This window comes from Poecilia latipinna, unplaced genomic scaffold (genome assembly GCF_001443285.1).
Source record: "Poecilia latipinna isolate Pla-1442-1.1 unplaced genomic scaffold, P_latipinna-1.0 Scaffold400, whole genome shotgun sequence".
In the NCBI taxonomy this organism is placed as follows: domain Eukaryota; kingdom Metazoa; phylum Chordata; class Actinopteri; order Cyprinodontiformes; family Poeciliidae; genus Poecilia; species Poecilia latipinna.
Window position 1 is genome coordinate 563224 of NW_015113016.1, and position 18275 is coordinate 581498.

The 18275-nt window shown below is 39.8% G+C and overlaps 1 protein-coding gene across 4 annotated transcripts; it reads right to left on the reverse strand.

Annotated features, from left to right (window-relative positions):
- Positions 1 to 249: 249 nt before the first annotated feature.
- trpm6 (transient receptor potential cation channel, subfamily M, member 6) lies at positions 250 to 18069 on the reverse strand. Of its 4 annotated transcripts, none has more exons than XM_015037319.1 (32): positions 17748 to 18056; positions 15557 to 15636; positions 15331 to 15369; positions 13140 to 13326; positions 12615 to 12828; positions 11981 to 12105; positions 11705 to 11876; positions 11341 to 11515; positions 10789 to 10912; positions 10634 to 10706; positions 9799 to 9899; positions 9564 to 9698; positions 8708 to 8761; positions 7839 to 7973; positions 7626 to 7742; positions 7167 to 7441; positions 6724 to 6952; positions 5956 to 6108; positions 5721 to 5858; positions 5490 to 5618; positions 5140 to 5391; positions 4879 to 5053; positions 4032 to 4143; positions 3734 to 3930; positions 3468 to 3600; positions 2510 to 2951; positions 1511 to 1813; positions 1165 to 1435; positions 998 to 1077; positions 801 to 850; positions 405 to 451; positions 250 to 302 (listed from the first exon to the last, which is right to left on the reverse strand). In XM_015037319.1, exons 1-31 carry the CDS (start codon positions 17748 to 17750, stop codon positions 445 to 447), a joined length of 4680 nt encoding a protein of 1559 aa, XP_014892805.1. In that variant the 5' UTR covers positions 17751 to 18056; the 3' UTR covers positions 250 to 302; positions 405 to 444. The 4 variants fall into 4 exon arrangements, with proteins under 4 accessions (XP_014892805.1, XP_014892804.1, XP_014892806.1 ...); XM_015037318.1 differs by having other exon boundaries at positions 980 to 1077; XM_015037320.1 differs by lacking the exons at positions 250 to 302; positions 405 to 451; positions 801 to 850; ... (8 more) ...; positions 5140 to 5391; positions 5490 to 5618 and having other exon boundaries at positions 5727 to 5853; positions 17748 to 18068.
- Positions 18070 to 18275: the final 206 nt, after the last annotated feature.

The following is an 18275-nucleotide window of genomic DNA, read 5'->3' on the forward strand; positions in this document are numbered from 1 at the left end:
ATAAAAAAAAAATATGGGAAAATTAAAACCCATTTTGTCCCTATTCTCAAGAATCACTGTTATACATAAATAAACAACAGCAGCAAAATACACAATAAGTGTGAAATGATAAGAAATACCTTCTGGAGCAAATCCGCTCTGCAAGCTACAAGAGAGATGTTAAATATATACATTTATATTCATATATGTTTGGATATTCCAATTAACTCTGAAAGAAAAGCTGAAGCGGAGACTTACGAAGACCTGCGGCTCATTGATTTGGCCCAGCTGCTTCGAGTTGAATGAGTCGAACTCCACAACTCCTGAGAAACAAAAAAAAAAAAAAAAAAAAAAAACATCCTTCAGGCGTTTACTGACATTTCCAGCAGAGACTCGATATAAACCGAAGCTCAGGGAGGATTTACCTGATGGGAAATCACCTGCTTCTGCATCAAATCAGTGGGATCAAAATCTGAAACAATATTTATACCAAAACTCGATTTTTACAAAAAAATAAATAAATAAATAAACAGCAAAAATACAAATCATATTCATATATTAAAAATAAATTAAAAACCTCTACACATAAGTGGACATTATTCACTAATTAGGCCACTTCTTCAGGCAACTGGTTCCACTGGATTTTTATTTCAGTGTATCAGACGTTTTATTTAGAATAAAACTTTCCAGAAGCCTGCGTCACTTCTCTTCCTGTTCACAATAATCCATTACTTCCAGCTAGTTGTGTTGGTGAATGTAGATCCTTACTGAGCTGACTGAGGCTGGTTGAAGCTGACCAACACGCCGGCTCTCCAACAAACCTCCGCCGTTTCCTCCACAAGGCGTCGGACAAGTGGGACTCCAGCGTCTCCTGTTGTCAAGAAACAGGCGAGAGAGAGAGATGGGAACGGAAAATGAGATTTATGATTAATTTATGATTAATTTCACGATAAAACTTTGTTTTATCGTGAAAAGAGGTAAAAATCAACAGCGTGATTACTGGATCTGGAATGCTCGCCTTTATCTTCACTGTCTTCCTGTTGTGGATTTTGTCTCTGCTGTCCAAGTCTTGAGAGAAATCTGAGGATTTTCCCCATTCTGCAGAAACAAAGCATATAACCTGGAGAATTCGGTTGCATGACGGCATAATCACCCGGAACGTTAAAGTGGCACAAGGAGTTTTACCTTGGCTCTTGCTGCAGCGTAAAGACGCATCATTCCTCAGGCCTCTTCCGTCAGACATGTCCTCCTTGTCCGTCGTTTCGTCAAGAGATGGGAAAGATCCCTTCGTCGGGCTGAGAGGTGCACCAGAAAAAGCGATGTTCTCCATGCTGGATGAAAGAGACCTGCAGTACCCATATGGACGCTCTCTGGGCAAACATGCCCACCTGGTGGGCAATGGGGGTTTTCTCCAGTGGCTGGAATGCCTGGATGGAAAACTCGGCTGACTTTCATCCTGAGAAAAGTCGGGAGAAACATCGTCATTGTCAGAGTCAGACACAGTTAAACAATTACTATAGGCCACAAATACCTCCAGGTTGGTTACATCTTCTTCTTCTTTCTCTTCCCTTTCAGCATCCTCTTCCCCTTCTTTAACTGAAGCTTCCTCCTGACTGGGATACAAATGAGGGTCATGCGTCCAAGCTTTGCTATGCGCCGTCCCGAACGATTTGGGTGAAATGGGAGACCCGCAACGGGACGACTCAGGGGTTTCGGAGGGCGTCTTAGTCCTTCCGTCGCCGAGGTTACACTGAGAGGAGGAAACATGTGACCCACGTCCAGGGCCTCTGAACCAGTTCTCACTGGGATCTTCAAGAGGCACAGACCTAGAGTCCTGTGGAAAATGTGTTTGTTTAAATTATTCTTTACATATCATTTAGTGTGGGAGTATTTTGCTGTTTCAGAGATGAATCATAAAGACCCAGTGTCTGTAACCTTTGTATTCAAAGGAGCCATTTTGCCTCCAGTCGAGCTAAATAAAACTTGTTTAAGACGGCAAATATTCCAAGATTTTTGGAAAAAAAAGAACTGCTTATAATTTCTGATAAATTTCTACTATAAAAAAATCTGTTCTCGCATCCAAATACTTTTCTATCTTTAGGCTTTAAAAGAAAGAAAAATGTTAAATATTTGCAATAAAGTGGTTGGATATATTTTATTCTATGACATGTTGATCTTTGTGGAAAATGCAATTAAAAACTCCCTTATTTCCTCTAAAGTTGATATATTTAAACTTAATGGAAGCCCTTGAAATAAAAAGTTAAAATATTTGATTGGGCACACAATCATGGCCTATGAAGCTGATTCTGTTTCTGAAAAAGCAGTTTCCAAATGAATTACAAGAAAGACCTAAAATTATTACTGCTTGTTCTGGAGTCATTTAGTGCAATTATTCCATCAAATAAAGTTGAAAAATGCTAAAATCTGCTGTTGTGTCTTTATTTAGCTATTAAGAGAAACTGTGGAAGGTGAAAAGAGCGACAGGTTTAGACAAACTAATTTTATCCAAGCTCGCGATGTAGCCACCCACCTCTTTAGCCGTTTCCTCTCCTGCCTCAGGCAGTCCCTTTTTTCCTGCTCTGTTTTCTCTCACTCCGGCGTGGCAGTCCTGCGACGCTCGTCGACTTCCCTCAACAGCAGACCCCTTCAGCAACGAGGGCGGCGTGCTTTTGCAGGCTTTAATCTCCAGGCGGCGCACATTAGAAACATCACAGTCCTCCGCTCCCCTGTGAGGGAGGGTCCAGCTGTGAGGGAGGACGTGACGGGATGCCGGTAAAACGTGGCGACACTGAGCCAGGCGGGCCTCTTCCTGCTGAAGGCTGTCGGAGGCAGAGAGCAGAGTGAGGGTGTCCACAGCCAGCACAGAGAGGTCCTGAAGCTGACCGAGCTGACCATCCAGCTCCGACAGGCTGTCCTGAATGAGGATGACCTTCTCTGAGACCTCCCCCACCATCCCACACATCTCATCAGCTCTAGTGGCACAAAAGCAAAGACAAATGTGGATAGTTTGTAACAATGTAACAAGGTTTGTGGCATGACCTGACTACTACTTTTAAAATCAAATCAAAATCTCTACTCAAATTTTCAGCAGTTTGAGTAGAGGGCTTGTTTTTTTTTTCACAGGGTTTCTGCAGTTTTCACAAACTCAAATTTAAGACTTTTTAAGTCTATTATGAATGGAGTTTCGACCTATATATACACAGAGAAATTTACAAACTTTGTCCGGTCAAGTGGCGATAAATTTGCACTTATCCAAGATACAGGCAAAAAAACTGAGCTAGCTAGCAAGGCTATATTAGCTGCTAGTTAGAGGTAGCTTTAAACGCCTCAAGCCACACAATGAAAACGTCTGAATGCAATTTAGCGGGAGGGAAAACTCAGAGGAAAAACAAAAATTCATAAACTTATTTTTTGAATGAATTTAAGACATTTTAAGGATGTGCGGATGCCCCGTTTCACACCAGCAGGCAGCTTAAAATAAAGCAAACCTCTCGGCTGTGGCTCTGATTCTGTTTATGGAAGTGCTGTGGAGATCTTCGTTCTTCTTGTGAAGGTAGAGTTCAACACATTTCTCCTCAAACTCATACAGCCTCTTTCTATCCTCCAGGCCCAGATAGAGTTCTGGTAAAAGTAAATTAAAAAAAAACAAAAAACAGGAGAAATACCATTTGTGGTGCCAAGATGCATTTTAAAAAAATAACTGCAAACTTATCCCCTCTGTCCCTGCAGCACTGTGCATACTGTTGGTACTCACTGAGCCCAGAGCGCCTCTCTTCCTGCTCAGCATCTCCACTAAATCTCCTGTAGATGCTTCTGACAGCAAGAGCCACGTGACTGAGCAGGATGAGCGGCGGGGGCAGCCACGGCCTCTCCTGATAGGTCCTTATGTAGCGATAGCGGTTGTACTTCCACAGTTTGTTGGATATTGAAGCCATTTCAAAATAGATGTTGCTGTTAGGGACGACATCATTTTACACACTGCTATTTTTTTTTTTTAAACCAGTATATATCTATGCATGCATGTATTTTTGTCAGTGCAACAGGAGGCTCACTTGAAAAATGCAATGAGGATGTTGACCATGATGATGTACTGGACAAACATGTAGACAGCCTGGAGGAGCGGTGACAGAAAAAATGCAGGAGGACAGGGATCATCACCACATGCTGTCAACACACAAACACATCGATGTTACACTGGTGGGAGTCAGCATGAAAATACACAAAAAAATGTAAGGGAAACTTTTCATTTAATCACACATATGCATGATTTAAACAACTAATTTTTAAAATTGAAATCTGTGTCAGCAAGTGCTAAATCTGAACTGACTGATGAGTAATGGAGACTAAAACTTAAATCCTATTGTTTCTTTAGAAATAAATAGGGTAAATAATGGGCATTAGCTGCAAAAAAAAAACACTAATTAAAAAATGTTCTCCAAGTGAAGTAATAATTATCAAGCAAAGTAAAAGGAGGGCTGATAACGTGAGGTTGACGTGCATCATTAAATCTACAACAAAAGCACTGAGTAGGAACAGAACTCATATTTTAACCTATCTGAATAAACAAATGCCACCTTGATTTTCTAAAGCAATGTGTTTAGATATGTAAGTTTTACTAAAGAAAAACTTGCATGTTTTCCCTTTAGTAAAACATGCAAGGCCACAATAAAGCCAACCACGGTTCTCCAAGAAAGCCATTATGAAACTATGAGTGTCATAGTTCTTGTAAGATGAGCAACAGTCAAATGTGTCATCTGCTGTTCGACTAATTTAGTATCTACGTTACGTTAAGCACTCCAAGAGACCAAGTAGTCGATTTAAAATTATTTTACTCACTTTACAAAATTGGGCGTATTCTCTTTTTTTTTTTTAATAAGTGCTAAATTTTGATCCACCTACATTCAAGTTCTCCAGCATACACTTCCCCAAAGATCATCCAGTATGGCTGGAAGACAATATCTCGAGCTAGACTCCATGATGGCTCGTGATCTGGTGACAAGATGGCCTGTCTGGACACACCGAAGCTCAGCAGCACAATGGCCATCATCACCACAATGAAGAACATGTTACTGGTCTGGGAACACAAACAGGAAAGAAAAAGAAAGGCGTCACAAATGCTACGGCATTATCCTTTAGTAGCCAGACGTGGTCTGTACTCACCATCTTGGTGATCATGGTGAGGTAAGGACCAGCATGCTGATTGACAGCCAGAAGATCCAAAACTCTGATGAACCAGAAGATGATGTCCAGACAGTAAGCAACACGTCCTGCAGTCCGGAAGGGGTCGGCATGGCAACGCATCGAAAGCCCAACCAGGAACAGGAGGATGGCAACAAAGTCGGATTTGTTCCAGTACTCCGAGAACCAAACCTTCAGCTTCTGCCTCAGCTTTCTAGGCTCAGACATCAAAACCTAAAAAACAAGAGTCTTCAGTGCCATGATGTTAACTTTCATTGTACTGCAGCTTATAACTGAAGCCTGCAAATGAGGAAGGATGCAGGATAACTCACCTCTCTGGTTTTCTCAACAGCAGAGGAGACGATGTAAAGAATAACCAACCACTCCTGGACACTTGGCTGGTCCTCCATCTTGACCAGGACGACGAAGGAGAAGAGCATCAGAAAAATCAAGTAGGACATCTAACATGAGACAGAACACACTCAGTTAGATTTCTTCATTGAATGGATCAAAAACATCAAATGGGTAAAAAATAAATAAATAATAAGATGCACATAACCTACTGTGTGAAACCAGAACTTAACAACAGGAGCAGTGTAAAAATCATAGAGTCTTGTGATCCACGACAGACACTGTTTAAACACAGAGGACAGGGTGGACTTATTGCGGAAGGGGAGGCCTCGCTCTGCATCCCGACTGTCCTGCGACATGAGACGAGAGAAAAAAGAGGGCAAGTGGCAAGAAGTCAGAGAGAAAACCTTATAGTCTGGTTTAAGAAGTTTTGCACTGGCATCCTACCATCTGAACGGATCCCTCAGGGATAGGCAGCGATTTCACAGACTCGAGCCCAAACAGCATTGCCTCGTGGCTCTGTGGTACGTGGCACATTTCAGCCTTGCTTTTAAACTCCAGAAGCAAGATGGCAGGCGGCAGGAGGAGGCTCAAAATGATCTGCAACACAATGTGTGTATCACAAATAATTAATCGATTGCTGAAATAATCGTCAACTAACTTAGCACAGATTAAGTGAGATATAGACTCAAAAAGGACAATTTGCTGAACAAAAACAACACACTTGGACCAGTAATTAAGGTAAAACTTTACAAAATATATGTACACTTTGCATTTATGATGAAAAACCTTTTTTGTCTGTAAGCAACTCTACCCAATTTTAGCTACAAATGATCAAGTGATCACTAAAGAACTGCTATGTAATTTTTTAAAAATTATTTACTTATTTGCATCGTTTAATGAATTTAAAATATTATGTGAAAGAGGCTTAAGTGGGTGAATAGAGAAATCTGTAGAATGTGCCACTTTTTTATCTGATTGATCAATTAATTGTCAGAATAATTGATAGATTTACAGATTACTAAAGTAATCGTTAGTTGCAACCCTAGAAAACTGTTTTTGCCAGGATTGTGTTTTTTTTTTTGTTTGTTTGGTAATAAACGTAATTCACATATAATTAAACTTACTGACTCATAATGGTATTTTGAAACAATTATGAGATTCCTTTAAATACCAAAGACAGGGAGCTAAACTATCATCATCCGTTGTGTTTACCTTCATAAAGGAGTTTTTTCTCATGTTGAGCGGGCCGGTCCAGAGATCCGTGAGCAGAGTCTGGGTGCAGGAGTGCGACACAAATGGTCTATGACACGAGGAGACGGCCAGCTGCAGACAGGTGAAGTGACTCCACGCCTCCATCTCTGAGGTTAACAGTTTCATGGCCATTTGCTCGTTCTGCTGAAAAGCACAATCTAACACATCCACAGCCAGCTGCCCAAACTCCCTGGTACACACAGAGAGAGGCCAGACATGCAGGTTTTCAGTGAAATGAAGCTTATACTGCACGCCTGATTTGGGAAAAGTACAACTGAACCTGAACATCAAACACTAGAATTCAATTTCAAACAAATTTATAGCATTGAAGGAAGGGGTAGCCATTTTAAATGCGATTCATTTTACAGGAAGTGGTTTCTTTTCACTTTGCTCTTTACACTCACAGTGAATATGACTGGAATCGCTCTGCAACGTTGTCGTCCATGTTGCTCTGCCGCACCTCGAAGGCCATCGAGCGGTAAAGCTTACAGCCCACGATGGCTCTCGCCAACGCTTCCTCCCCGTGCTGCCACAAGAACAGCGCCATCTGCTGGCGCTGCTGGAGGACGGCCCACACGAACAGGTCGTTGGAGTTGAAAGGACACGGCAGTAGAGTGGTGCCACCGAGGCCATGGGTCAACACCACCTGATGGCTGCTCCCCGTCGACTCAGTTTGTTCCTGGAAAGACAAAATGGACGGATGAGGGAAGCAATGGAGGACATGAGAGAAAAAGGTCGAGGGACTCCACCAAGAATGTGTCACACAGAAGCATTAAGACTAATCAGTCTTCTAAACTGAAGCTGAACGTCTTATAAAACAAAACATGTGATGAGATGCCAAAAGACAGAGTAGATTCACCAACTTTGCTTTTATAGGGTTGGGCAGTTCTGAAGTGAAGGTCTTGGAGACTTCTGCTTTTCTTTAAGTTCATTCCTCGCTTTTGGTTAGTAAAGGAACCAGAGCTGAAACGTCTACTGTCCTGCAAGCAAATAACATTTTTTTTTTTTTTATATATCTCATAAAGATCTTAGTAGATTCCTTACAAGAGGGACATAATCTAAGTTTTATTGCTCACCTTGGACTGAATGCAGCTGTAAGCAGCTCTGAAGTTTTTTCGAGTGTAGGTGCTTCGATAAGCGCCTCCAATGAGGTATTCAGTCGCCAGCCCCATGTCGATGAGAGACAGACGGTAACCTGTAGGAAGAGAGGTCTACCAGCACAAAATGAGAGGCGAGTAATAACTACAGAAGCCTCTCTCTGGGTAAAATATAATTGAAATCATTTATTTCAGTAATTTAACTCAAAAAGTGGAACGCATGCATCATACGGCTGAACACAAAAACTGTATATTTTGAGCATTTACAGTCTTTTGGTTAACATTTGATGATCATGGCGTACCGCCAAAGATAACCAAAAGTTTAGTTCTGTGAAAATTTTATTATTACATCAGATGAAATAAAATAAGGATTTTTAAGACAAAAACATCAGCTGAGGAATACTAAAAAGTCTTAATACTTTCCTCCAAGCTCAAATAGATTTTGTTTCACGTCTTTAAACCCTTTTTGCTTGTTCACACTTTTCCACGTAACTTTCCGATGACATAATTGCATCATCTGTGAACAAGCAGCTTCTTTAGCGATGACCTTCAGTGTCTTATTCTACGGGTGAACGGTGTTCATGTCTTTCTGGTGGATAACTGCCAAGTCAGCAGTCTTCTTCCCCGTGATCTTGTGGGCCATAACGTAACATGCCTGTATGAATTTCTTTTTCTGTTTAAAAATGTAATAAACTTCTAAGATATTAAATTTGGGGATTTTATTAGCTGTGAGACACAATCATTTAAATAAACAGTAATAAATGTTGAAAAAATTTCACTTTATGCACATACAAATCTATCTGTACAACAGAACAGCAGATGTCTACATGTACTAGATCATCACTCACTTGTTTTGCATCTTCAACCAGGTGCTGCAAGAAGCGCTGAGTCTGACCCTGTGGCTGGAAAAAAGATGTTTTGTTACACTTAAGAAAGAGAGAGAAGAAAAATAAAAAACAAGAAATCCCAAGAATACTGGTAGACAGCAGCAGCTCTCCAGATATTCATGTTTCATAAATGGACCAAGAGCTGTGAATAATTGACAGGCTATAAAACACATGAGATAAAGAGAGTGTGGAGCAAAATACAAGTGTAAGTTGTCCACAGACAGCTTTTTCATTTGAGCATCAAAGTCAACAGCTGGGAAAATACCCTGGATACGGCTGACCACCCTGAGCAAACACTTACAGCGCTGCTCTGATTTCAATCAAAGCTTATATTTTCACATCTATGTTTTAGTCAAAGTAAAGAGATTAGATTTGTTCTGTTTGAAAAACAAACAAGGGGCTCTGGGAAGACTAAGAAGAAAAAAAAACCCAGCAAGACAAACAGAGGAACCGTGGCGTGTTGTTGTTGCTTTCAAATAAAAAAATATTCTGACAATAGGTTTTAAAACAGGAAGGAGGACCGTCCACGTAATCAAATTTCATATTTTCACCTCAAGTCTGTTTCCAAACATCAAAAACAATGTAATCAAACAAAAATGATGATTATTAAAATAATTTTAGCACATTCTGCTTTGCAAATATAGCCTTAGTTGGTTAATTAAGTAGAGCACAATAAATTGATGATTTTGGTATAGATCGAAATAATTGTAATTATGTTTTTCTTTTCTATAATCAAGTAGCCCTCTTGGGAAGACAAAACTATAAAAACAAAGGAAGTATCATTAATATTAAAAAGGAACAGATATAGTGTAATCACCGAGTTGTAGAGCTCCTCGAGGCGATCCACGGTGAGGAAGCGGCTCATCGTCATGCCGTTGTCAATCAAGAGTTTCACAAAACTCACACGGTCCATCACCAGAGAATCCAGCATGGCTTGTTCCAAGGAACCCACCTAACAAAGCATATGATATGATTTTAATCAAGTAGATTAACGAATAAACCTGATTAAGGTCAAATTCATGGCATGAACTCCTGTCTAGAGCCGGCCTCACCTGCCAGTGCTGACCATACACCAAGATGTCTTTCTGTGCGATGTCAGCCCGGTCCCAAGCCAGAGCCATACTCAGCTGCTCTGACGGACTGGCTTTCGTTCCTGTTTTCCATTCAACAAAAAATTTAAAAATCCAGCAGAACACATTTCAATGCATATTTATTTCAGCAACAGACTTTTTTCCAGCTTATATATCGACGTTTTAGGAACGAAAAAGCCTCAATCCAACATAGATTAACATTTAAAGCAACAGGATGTAACTTTAATAGAAAAAATATGTTTTTTTTTACATATTTTGTTAAAAACAAGTAATCAGAGCCAGAAGGAGGATCACCCTCGTGTATGCGCTGCTCACACTCTCCCCCTTGCTCACTGCTATGCCACCGCATCTTTCTGACAGTAGAGCCTGTCATAAATGCTCAGGCGAGTTAATATGGCCAAAGACGACGGCGGATAAAGAACGACGAGTTCTTTCTCTGTTGCATTTAGCAACACGTGCACAAGATTGATTGACAGAGTTAAGACACGCCTCCTTAAGCTGACTGGTTGTTTCTGGCTAGGAGCTATGCATTTATTCAGCTGGAAATGGCAGCACTATGAGGAGGTGGAAAAGCTTAGGTTTTTCCACAGATTATCTATCTCATATCATCATGTTACAACATAGTAACAGTTTTAACAAAAGTGTAAAAAAAAAAAAAAAACATTTCTGTTTAAAAGTTACATAATGTAGCTTTAAGTGAGTCAGGAACTTGAAACATACAAAGTTGCAATGTGTTCCTGTTGACTTATTTGCAGAAGCAAGTCTATAATAGTAATCAGAAAGAGAAAACATGCACCCTTAAGAACGGCAGTCAAAATGGCTGCATCAGTTGCCATCTGCTCGTCAGCCTCAGAGTCAAAGATGGTGATCTGTTGGTCAAAGAGGCGATGATGACGATGCTGTTTGTGTCTTAAACCAAACCAAGCCTATTTCTGTAAGAGCTTTACTCACCGACTCTCTGTGATCCATGCACTGCTGGAGTAGAGTGTAAAGGTGAGCAGCTTCGGTCCTCTCAACTCCGAACACATCTCCAATCCTACCCAGAAAGTCCTCCTCAATATCAGCATCCAGCTGCCTAAAAGGGATGAGAGTCAAATTACAGCGAGTTGCAAAAGACAAACATACAACAGAGCATACCTGTTGAGTAAAAAAAAAAAGATATAAGGTCTTCAAAATGTTTAAAAGTAAAAAAATATATGAAAAGCCTTTGGGCTGCATTTTCAAAAGTCACCTAATTAGCTGATAGAATCCATTTATTTAATCTCAGTATAAAATGAGATGTTCTGGGATGTTCTCCAGAGAACAGCAGAAAACAAACAGCATCATAGAATAAAAACTAAAAAGAGTTTGTATGTCTTAACGTTCTTTGAAAGAAAATTAGCATTGTCCAAAGCCATTATCAGCTGGTAAAAGTTTGATCGATGCACCTAATAACTGGTTTAACTTTACACAAGCTAGTACAGCTACATGGCTTCCCACTTAAAATAAACATTACCTACACACCTATCATTAGCAGTCTGCTTGTGTAAGAAGGCGAAGAGGTCTGCAGCCTTGCCCGACCCCTCAAACACAAACACTGGCACAGGGGGCGCACTGCTAACATAATCCAGAACTGTTGATACAATGGCGGCGCTTCCTTCCACCACCACACACAGCACAGGCACTCCCTGGTTCAGTCCTGTGAGAAGGGGCAATAAACAGTCATGATAAGAACCGAGTCAATCCACTGAACTTCGAAAGGATGAGCGAAGATAGATACAGCCTGAAATTAATTAAATTAACACCGACAAAAATGTGCTGCTATATGTTTTGCCAGAAAGACGATGTCCCATCGTACATATTCAACAAGGCAATGACATGAACTTACGAGGATGAATCTTCAGTAGCTGGATTTGTTTCTCCAGTTTTCTCCTGAGGCCCTGCTGACAACCAGGTTTCCCCAGCGTCCCGTCATCCACCAACAGAAAGTGGGAGTGGAAACCATTAAGGCAGATCCTCTTGCTTAAAGGGTTGCCCAGTGGCTGGTAGGGTCTGAATACCTGAGCAGGTGTTGAGTTAACATCTCACAAAAAGGACAACCATCTTGCTGAGTAAAACATGTTCAGCGTTACGCTAGAAGGAAGGAAACAGATTTAGTACTAACGTCTCTGCCGATGAGGTCCAAGTTGTTGTCGATCATTCCCCACGATGTGATGCCAATCGTGTTTCTCTTCCTCAAGTCGTGGCCTCCAAATAACTTCACTGCCTCACCCACATACTTAGACACACCTGGAAATGCAGTGCCATGCAAAAATACTCATTTTTCTTTAAACTTTTCTAAATGAAAATAATGCAAGATTTTCAGAGCTTTTATAAGACTTCATTTCTGAAACGTGTGCTGTGCCTTTTGTCCAATTAATAAAATATCAAAAATCATATTTGCACTATCACAACATGCCTTTTTAATAAATAAATATGAATTAATATTGGGTGCACATATTCCTTGTTACCTTCGATTTATTTCCTCGTAAAAGTTCAATGTTTCAGACTCAAGGTGCACAAAAGCTGGTGGAGACGATCCCATGAATGCATTACCTAAATACTGGAAGTTATAGTTGCAAAGAAAAGTGGTTCTAAAAGGACTAATTAAGGGACTGACTGATAAAACGATGAAACACATTGAGGATTATGGCTATAAAATCACAAAATGTGAAAAAGTTAAAGGGTTATAACTGCTTCTCCAAGGCCCTACAGGTATTTGCATCATTGTCTTAGAGAAAATCGATTCCTGTACTGACCTGTATTGATCCCATCAGTGAAAATCCACGCCCCTGTGCTTATGGCAGCCGTGATGAGCCCCTTACTGAAGGCCTGGTTCACCTTTGGGGGCAGAATAAAATTTTCTGACCCTCCGTGGACCGTCAGCAGTAGTTTCGGTCGCTCCATCTGCCATTCCCTCAGCATCAGCTGGAGCAGCGCCTCTGGCTTGGAGTCCACAGCCACACGAACATACTGGAAGAACATGGCACTGCTCAAGAGCTTGCTGCGTTTTCCAACTGCTGCTCGCAAAGTTGTTTTGTCACTACAGCAGATAGCATCTTTGCCGCCACAAAACACCTTAAATCTGCTTCCATCATAGCAAACCAAAGTTTACACAACCAGCAACATCTGCACTTCCATCTCACTCAGACTAGAGAAAGCATCTACTTTTATAGTTAAAGCTATTTTTTGTAAAAGGAAGATTAATCATAATTTTTTTTAACATTGTAGTGTAAATTTAGTAAATGCTGGCAAAGAAAACCACAGTTAATGGATATACAAACCTTGGCGCGACAGACCCGCGTGGCAGTGTCTTGAAAATCTATGATCCCATAGGCGTTGGTAGAACTGGCCTTTGTGTGAGCCTCCATGGACCACTCCTCCATGCCCTGTTCTGGACTGGGACAGAGGGAAATGGGAGGACAAGACTCCTGCCAAGAGTGCTCCCCCATCAAGCGGCCACAGCAACATCTAATCAATGAAAACAAATTATGGGATATGTCAGAGCACTTCATCATTAGATCTGACAAAGTCTGTTTGAGAAACATCTGTTTTACATTACAAAATCTCAGCTGAGCAGCTGCTTTCCTGATAAATAGATCCACCATCACCTTAGACATTCCAGTTTTATGATTTACTTTAGGAAGTCTGTGCGCTCTGATGAATTGTGGAGCTAAATGACACCAAAATGCTCAAATCTCACAAATACATGTAATTATCTGCAATGGACTGGCAACTGGACTGTCCAGGATGATTGGTGCCTATCGGTGGAGATAGGCACCAATCATTCTGGCGATGCATGTTTAGATAATGGATGGATGGATGGACATTAAATCATTTAAATATTTCCTCAGTAGATTTTTATATTGCTCTATTTCTATTATGGTTCTGATTCGCATACAGACAAGATGACCTATAAAAAATAAAAAAGAGTTTATTTCCCCCATAAAGGAGCGTCCTCTTAAACGTAGATTTTATCTACTAGTCAAATACTAGTCACATTTCATAAGCGAAATTTCTTTCGTTCGTTATTCCCAACGTTTGATATGAGTCATTTACAGGAGAAACCAGTCATGGCAGCTCTGTGATGTAACTGAATCAGTAAGTCAAGTAAGAAAAAGGCCAAAACTGAAAGTGCAAAACATTGATGAGGCATGACGATCAGCACCCAATTAGACCCACGATTCAATGGTTTCAAATGACCTTTAATGACTGAAAGTGGCTTCAGTGACTCATTGTAACCTTTTTCTGATTGACGTTAGCAGTTTTTCATAATAGTGTTGAGGAGATGAGGCCCAGTCCTTCATACAACATTGCCCTGACTCTCCACAGAATTTAAATCACACTAAGGATCTGGACTTTGACTAGACCACAGAAACAAATTGGGGGTTTTTGCAGCCAGTCTGTTGCAGATTCAGTCATTAACCCCTTCATGGATTTGGTCGTTTATAACCGATTTTCTCAGGTTTTATTTGCGGGGACTCAAATAAAAGCTCCCTGCCAGCAGTAGGTCACTTAGTTATTGCCTTGATCCAGGGTCAAATGTCATGAGAGTTAACTAGTACTTAACTAACACTAATATTTTATCATCGTCACTAATACAGTCACGATGATGAAATATGACAGAAAGAGTTTATCCCTTTAAATACTAGTTAGTAGCATAACTGCGCTCCTACACAAGGAAAGAGCACTGTAAATGTAAGTTATAATATGTGATGTTTTTGGGAGTTCATATTGAAAGTAAGGTTTTCTTATAATATTTATCTTAGATAGGCTGCTGCTCAAAATGTTCCTTTGCGTCCTTAGTGATTTTGGTACAGTTATGAACTGAATAAGTGCTGTAAAGAATAAAATCACACCTTATTTTCTAAGTGGTATCTGCAGAAATCTTCATTACTGCAAAGATTTTTTTACACATTTCTGTCCACAACCAATTTTTTATTTGTCTGTTTTCTTTGTATGCTTTTGTGTAAAAAAAAAAAAAAGTGTCAGAAAGACGAATACTGAAGCGTAAGCGTGTAACAATATGTTGCTAAAGCAAAGTAAATCGTTGGCATACATTTTAAAACCCCCAGCTGACTAAGCCAGACTGCAACAAGTACTCCCCCTTTCCTGTCTCCCACCCTTCCTCTTCACCTCCCCTGGTCCTTGAGACTACATATTCCTGTTTCATTGTGTTTATAATGTTGCCAAACACAATTTATTTTTAAACGCATGCCTTCTCTCAGTTTTTTCCACATCATCTGAACAGTCGTTAACTCATTGACTAACTGCAGTTTGGGGCATTTTGAAAATAGTGCATCAGTGAAATGGAAAACAATGTGGGAGCAGTGCAAATACAGCAAACACAGGAACAGTACAAATAAACAGAGGGCAGTGAAAACTATGCGACAATCAAACAAGAATGCCAATGCCTCGTGGGCAGCCAGGTGGTGATGCACAGTAAAATATTAACTAAAAATTTGTAAGTAATACCTGATCAGGCTTTGGCACACTTGGCATATTGGAATGCATCTGAAAGAAACAGGAAATAACACATTATGAAATAATCAACGTGGTTCCTGGAAAAAAAAAAGAAATGGCTGCCAAGTGGTTCTGCTCTCAGGATGACGTTTATTTCCACCCACCAACGTTAATGTTATACTACATACATTCTTCTAGGAATCATAAAAGCCATCCATGCAGCCAGTTCACAGTTTACCTGTGTTGGTCCCAAGAGGAAGGGATGAACTTCACACACTCCCTTCTGAAGAAGCTCTCCTCAATCCAAGATTTTCCCGTCTGAAATAGGAAAATATACAGTTGAGATAATATAAACGACAAAAAAGGTCAAGCAGATTGTCACGGTATTCTCATCTTTGCTGATTAATTTATTCTGGGGGAAAAACAAACGACTTCCTTCAGGGAACAAAAACCTTTTCAGTGAAGTTCATTATAGTCAAACAAAAGCAGCCGTCTACGGCTGAACTCAAGCTTCAAGTCCTTCACCATCAGACTTCTCTCCCACCGACAGTGAAACACCACAGAAAAGTGAGCGACAACCCCCACCTAGCTCGACTCAGTTTCTCCAACAGATTCAACAATAGCAGCAAGAAGCAGAGCTGTGTTCATGGGAAACATACAAATATCCCCTTCCTGAGATTAGGCCACATGGCTGCGGAGCTGGCTTACTCCCACCCAAAACAGAGTCTCACTGTGTGAACACTTAGCAAAGGCCCTGAAGCGTAGTTGGGTTTCAGAGAAAAGAGATTTTCCAATAGATAAAAAAAACCTTAATACAAGCGCTGCAGCCTCAGAACACCACAAGAGAGCGAAAACCAAATTCACTGAATTACTAAGTTATTTAGAGCAAGAAGTTGTATCAATTTTAAGTTATGCTCATTGGTGACAACATAAAAACACTATATTGCTATATAACTTAAGGAGACTGTCTAAAAAATTTCTCAACTATCTGTACCAAACACTGCATGAACTATAGCAGTTTATCACTTCCTGTAACATTACTTCACATGACTAAACTTGCTATGGTATCCAAAATAGTTTCTAGGTTAAAGGACTGGAAAATGTTAGCTTTTAGTTTAGTGGAAAGAATTCAGGTGCTTATCTGATACATTTACTCTGCTAGAGATTTTGTATTAAATCAGCGGATGTTCGAAAAGAATCACTATAGTCCCAAAACAAAAGAAACAGAAATAGAAGCCGAGTCTAAATATAAGGAATATTACTGCTACTACTACTACTACTGTTTAATTTTTTTTTCTTTAATTAATGCATTTTGATAGTATTTGTAAGCAACTGATTGTCATCATATATGCAGTTTTGATTTGGGTTTAATGTTTATTCTTACTGGAGGTTAACAAAAACTCTGTGGAGAAAGTTATACATTAGAGTGAAGGTGAAGAGTATAAATAATCTTTTTTTTTAACCCTAATTTAATATATTTTAAAAGGTTCCAACCACAAATCTAAAGTTTATACTTGTGGGTTAATAAGTCATGCTTAAGAGCCTAGAAATGTTTGTTCATTTTTTTCTGTTTCTTTTAAATATGCACATATTTATAACAATTTGTAGTTTAAAAAAGATCCTACTTTACAACTGCACATTACTTTGAAATTGAGGATGTTATTTTTAATCATACTACAAGCTGTAAAGGGAATGTGCAGCAACATGTTGAATGTTGTCCCTGGAAGGTGTCCTACTATCAATATATTTTCTATAGATTCAGTGGAAAGTTGGGTCATATTGTGTCTTTTCTTGGAATCTCATAAATCGTGCAGCTTTGAAATCATAAAGTTTATAAAACCATAGTGCAACTTGTTAATGGCATTAAGAAATTACCTTAGTATGTTTACAAAATGTAAACAAAACTTCCCAGCCTGGATTTTGTCAAATATATATATTTTACACTCTATGTATTCAAATTTCTTGTTTGTTTTTTTTTGTTTGTTTTTTTTACACTTAAATTTTACAAAACAACAAGTCATGGCAAGTAGAAGAGTTTTGCCGTCTAGCGTTATGCACATGCGCAATATTACGCGTCTGTACGTCGTTAATTGAAAAACTTTACCCTAAAGCTTACCTCCGCACCTAAAGTACATGTTACAAGAAATGCTTAAAGAGAAAATTAAACACAAAGTCCAGCAGACAGATTCTGGCTTTTCGAAGTTCCCTAAACAATTGCACTTCGCATCTCACTTTACCATGTTTTCGCTGCCAAGTTAAACTAAATTAACTTGTCAGCTAATAGCTGCGGTCGTTAGCTCAGAGCTAACACAGCTAATATAGTATGGAACCGTATGGAACCGGTTCTGGACTCCGGTCAGAACACCGGTTGCAGAAAACAGAATCTCTTCGGGTGATTTACATGATTATCTTCCTCTTGCATAACTTACCATGGCTGTGCTCTGCGGGTAAAACCTACATAAAATGTTTTAAGTCTAACGGAGAACTTCTTTCAAATCCCACCTCTTCATCATTACTCTGTCGTTTGGGCTTTTATCAGCCGCTGGTCCAAAGGGCACTTCTTTTCCAAGAAGCCTTGAGGAACTCATGATCTCCTCCTCTTTCCAACACAACCAGGACTGTTCGACCTCCGGAGCAGAGCCGCGGTCCTCCCCTTCAAACCGCAAACATGCTTCACAGCAGCAGCAGGGGCAAAGAAGGACAGCTCTACGCCAACAAACATGTTACTCGATTGTTCAGGTGCAGGGAAGAAAAAAAAAAAAACTCAACTCCATTTTCTGTTATCCCTTGAACTGTCCCTGACAGGAACAGTCACAGAAAAATAGTCACTTGGGCACTGAAAATTATTTTATTTACAAGAAAAACAAAAACAAAAAAACCTGATTATCAAATAGCAATAAACAAACAGTCCTGATTTATACACAAGTTCCTAAGTCACGGTGTTAAAGGTGCAGTAT

Bases quoted from the DNA above. Each gene is read 5' to 3' on its own strand.
- trpm6 (XM_015037318.1), bottom strand. The intron at 6,953-7,166 runs GTGAGTGTAAAG...TGTGTGTACCAG, and splicing joins CGATTCCAGTCATATTCACT to GGAGTTTGGGCAGCTGGCTG. The intron at 2,952-3,467 runs GTTTGCTTTATT...TTGTGCCACTAG, and splicing joins ATCAGAGCCACAGCCGAGAG to AGCTGATGAGATGTGTGGGA.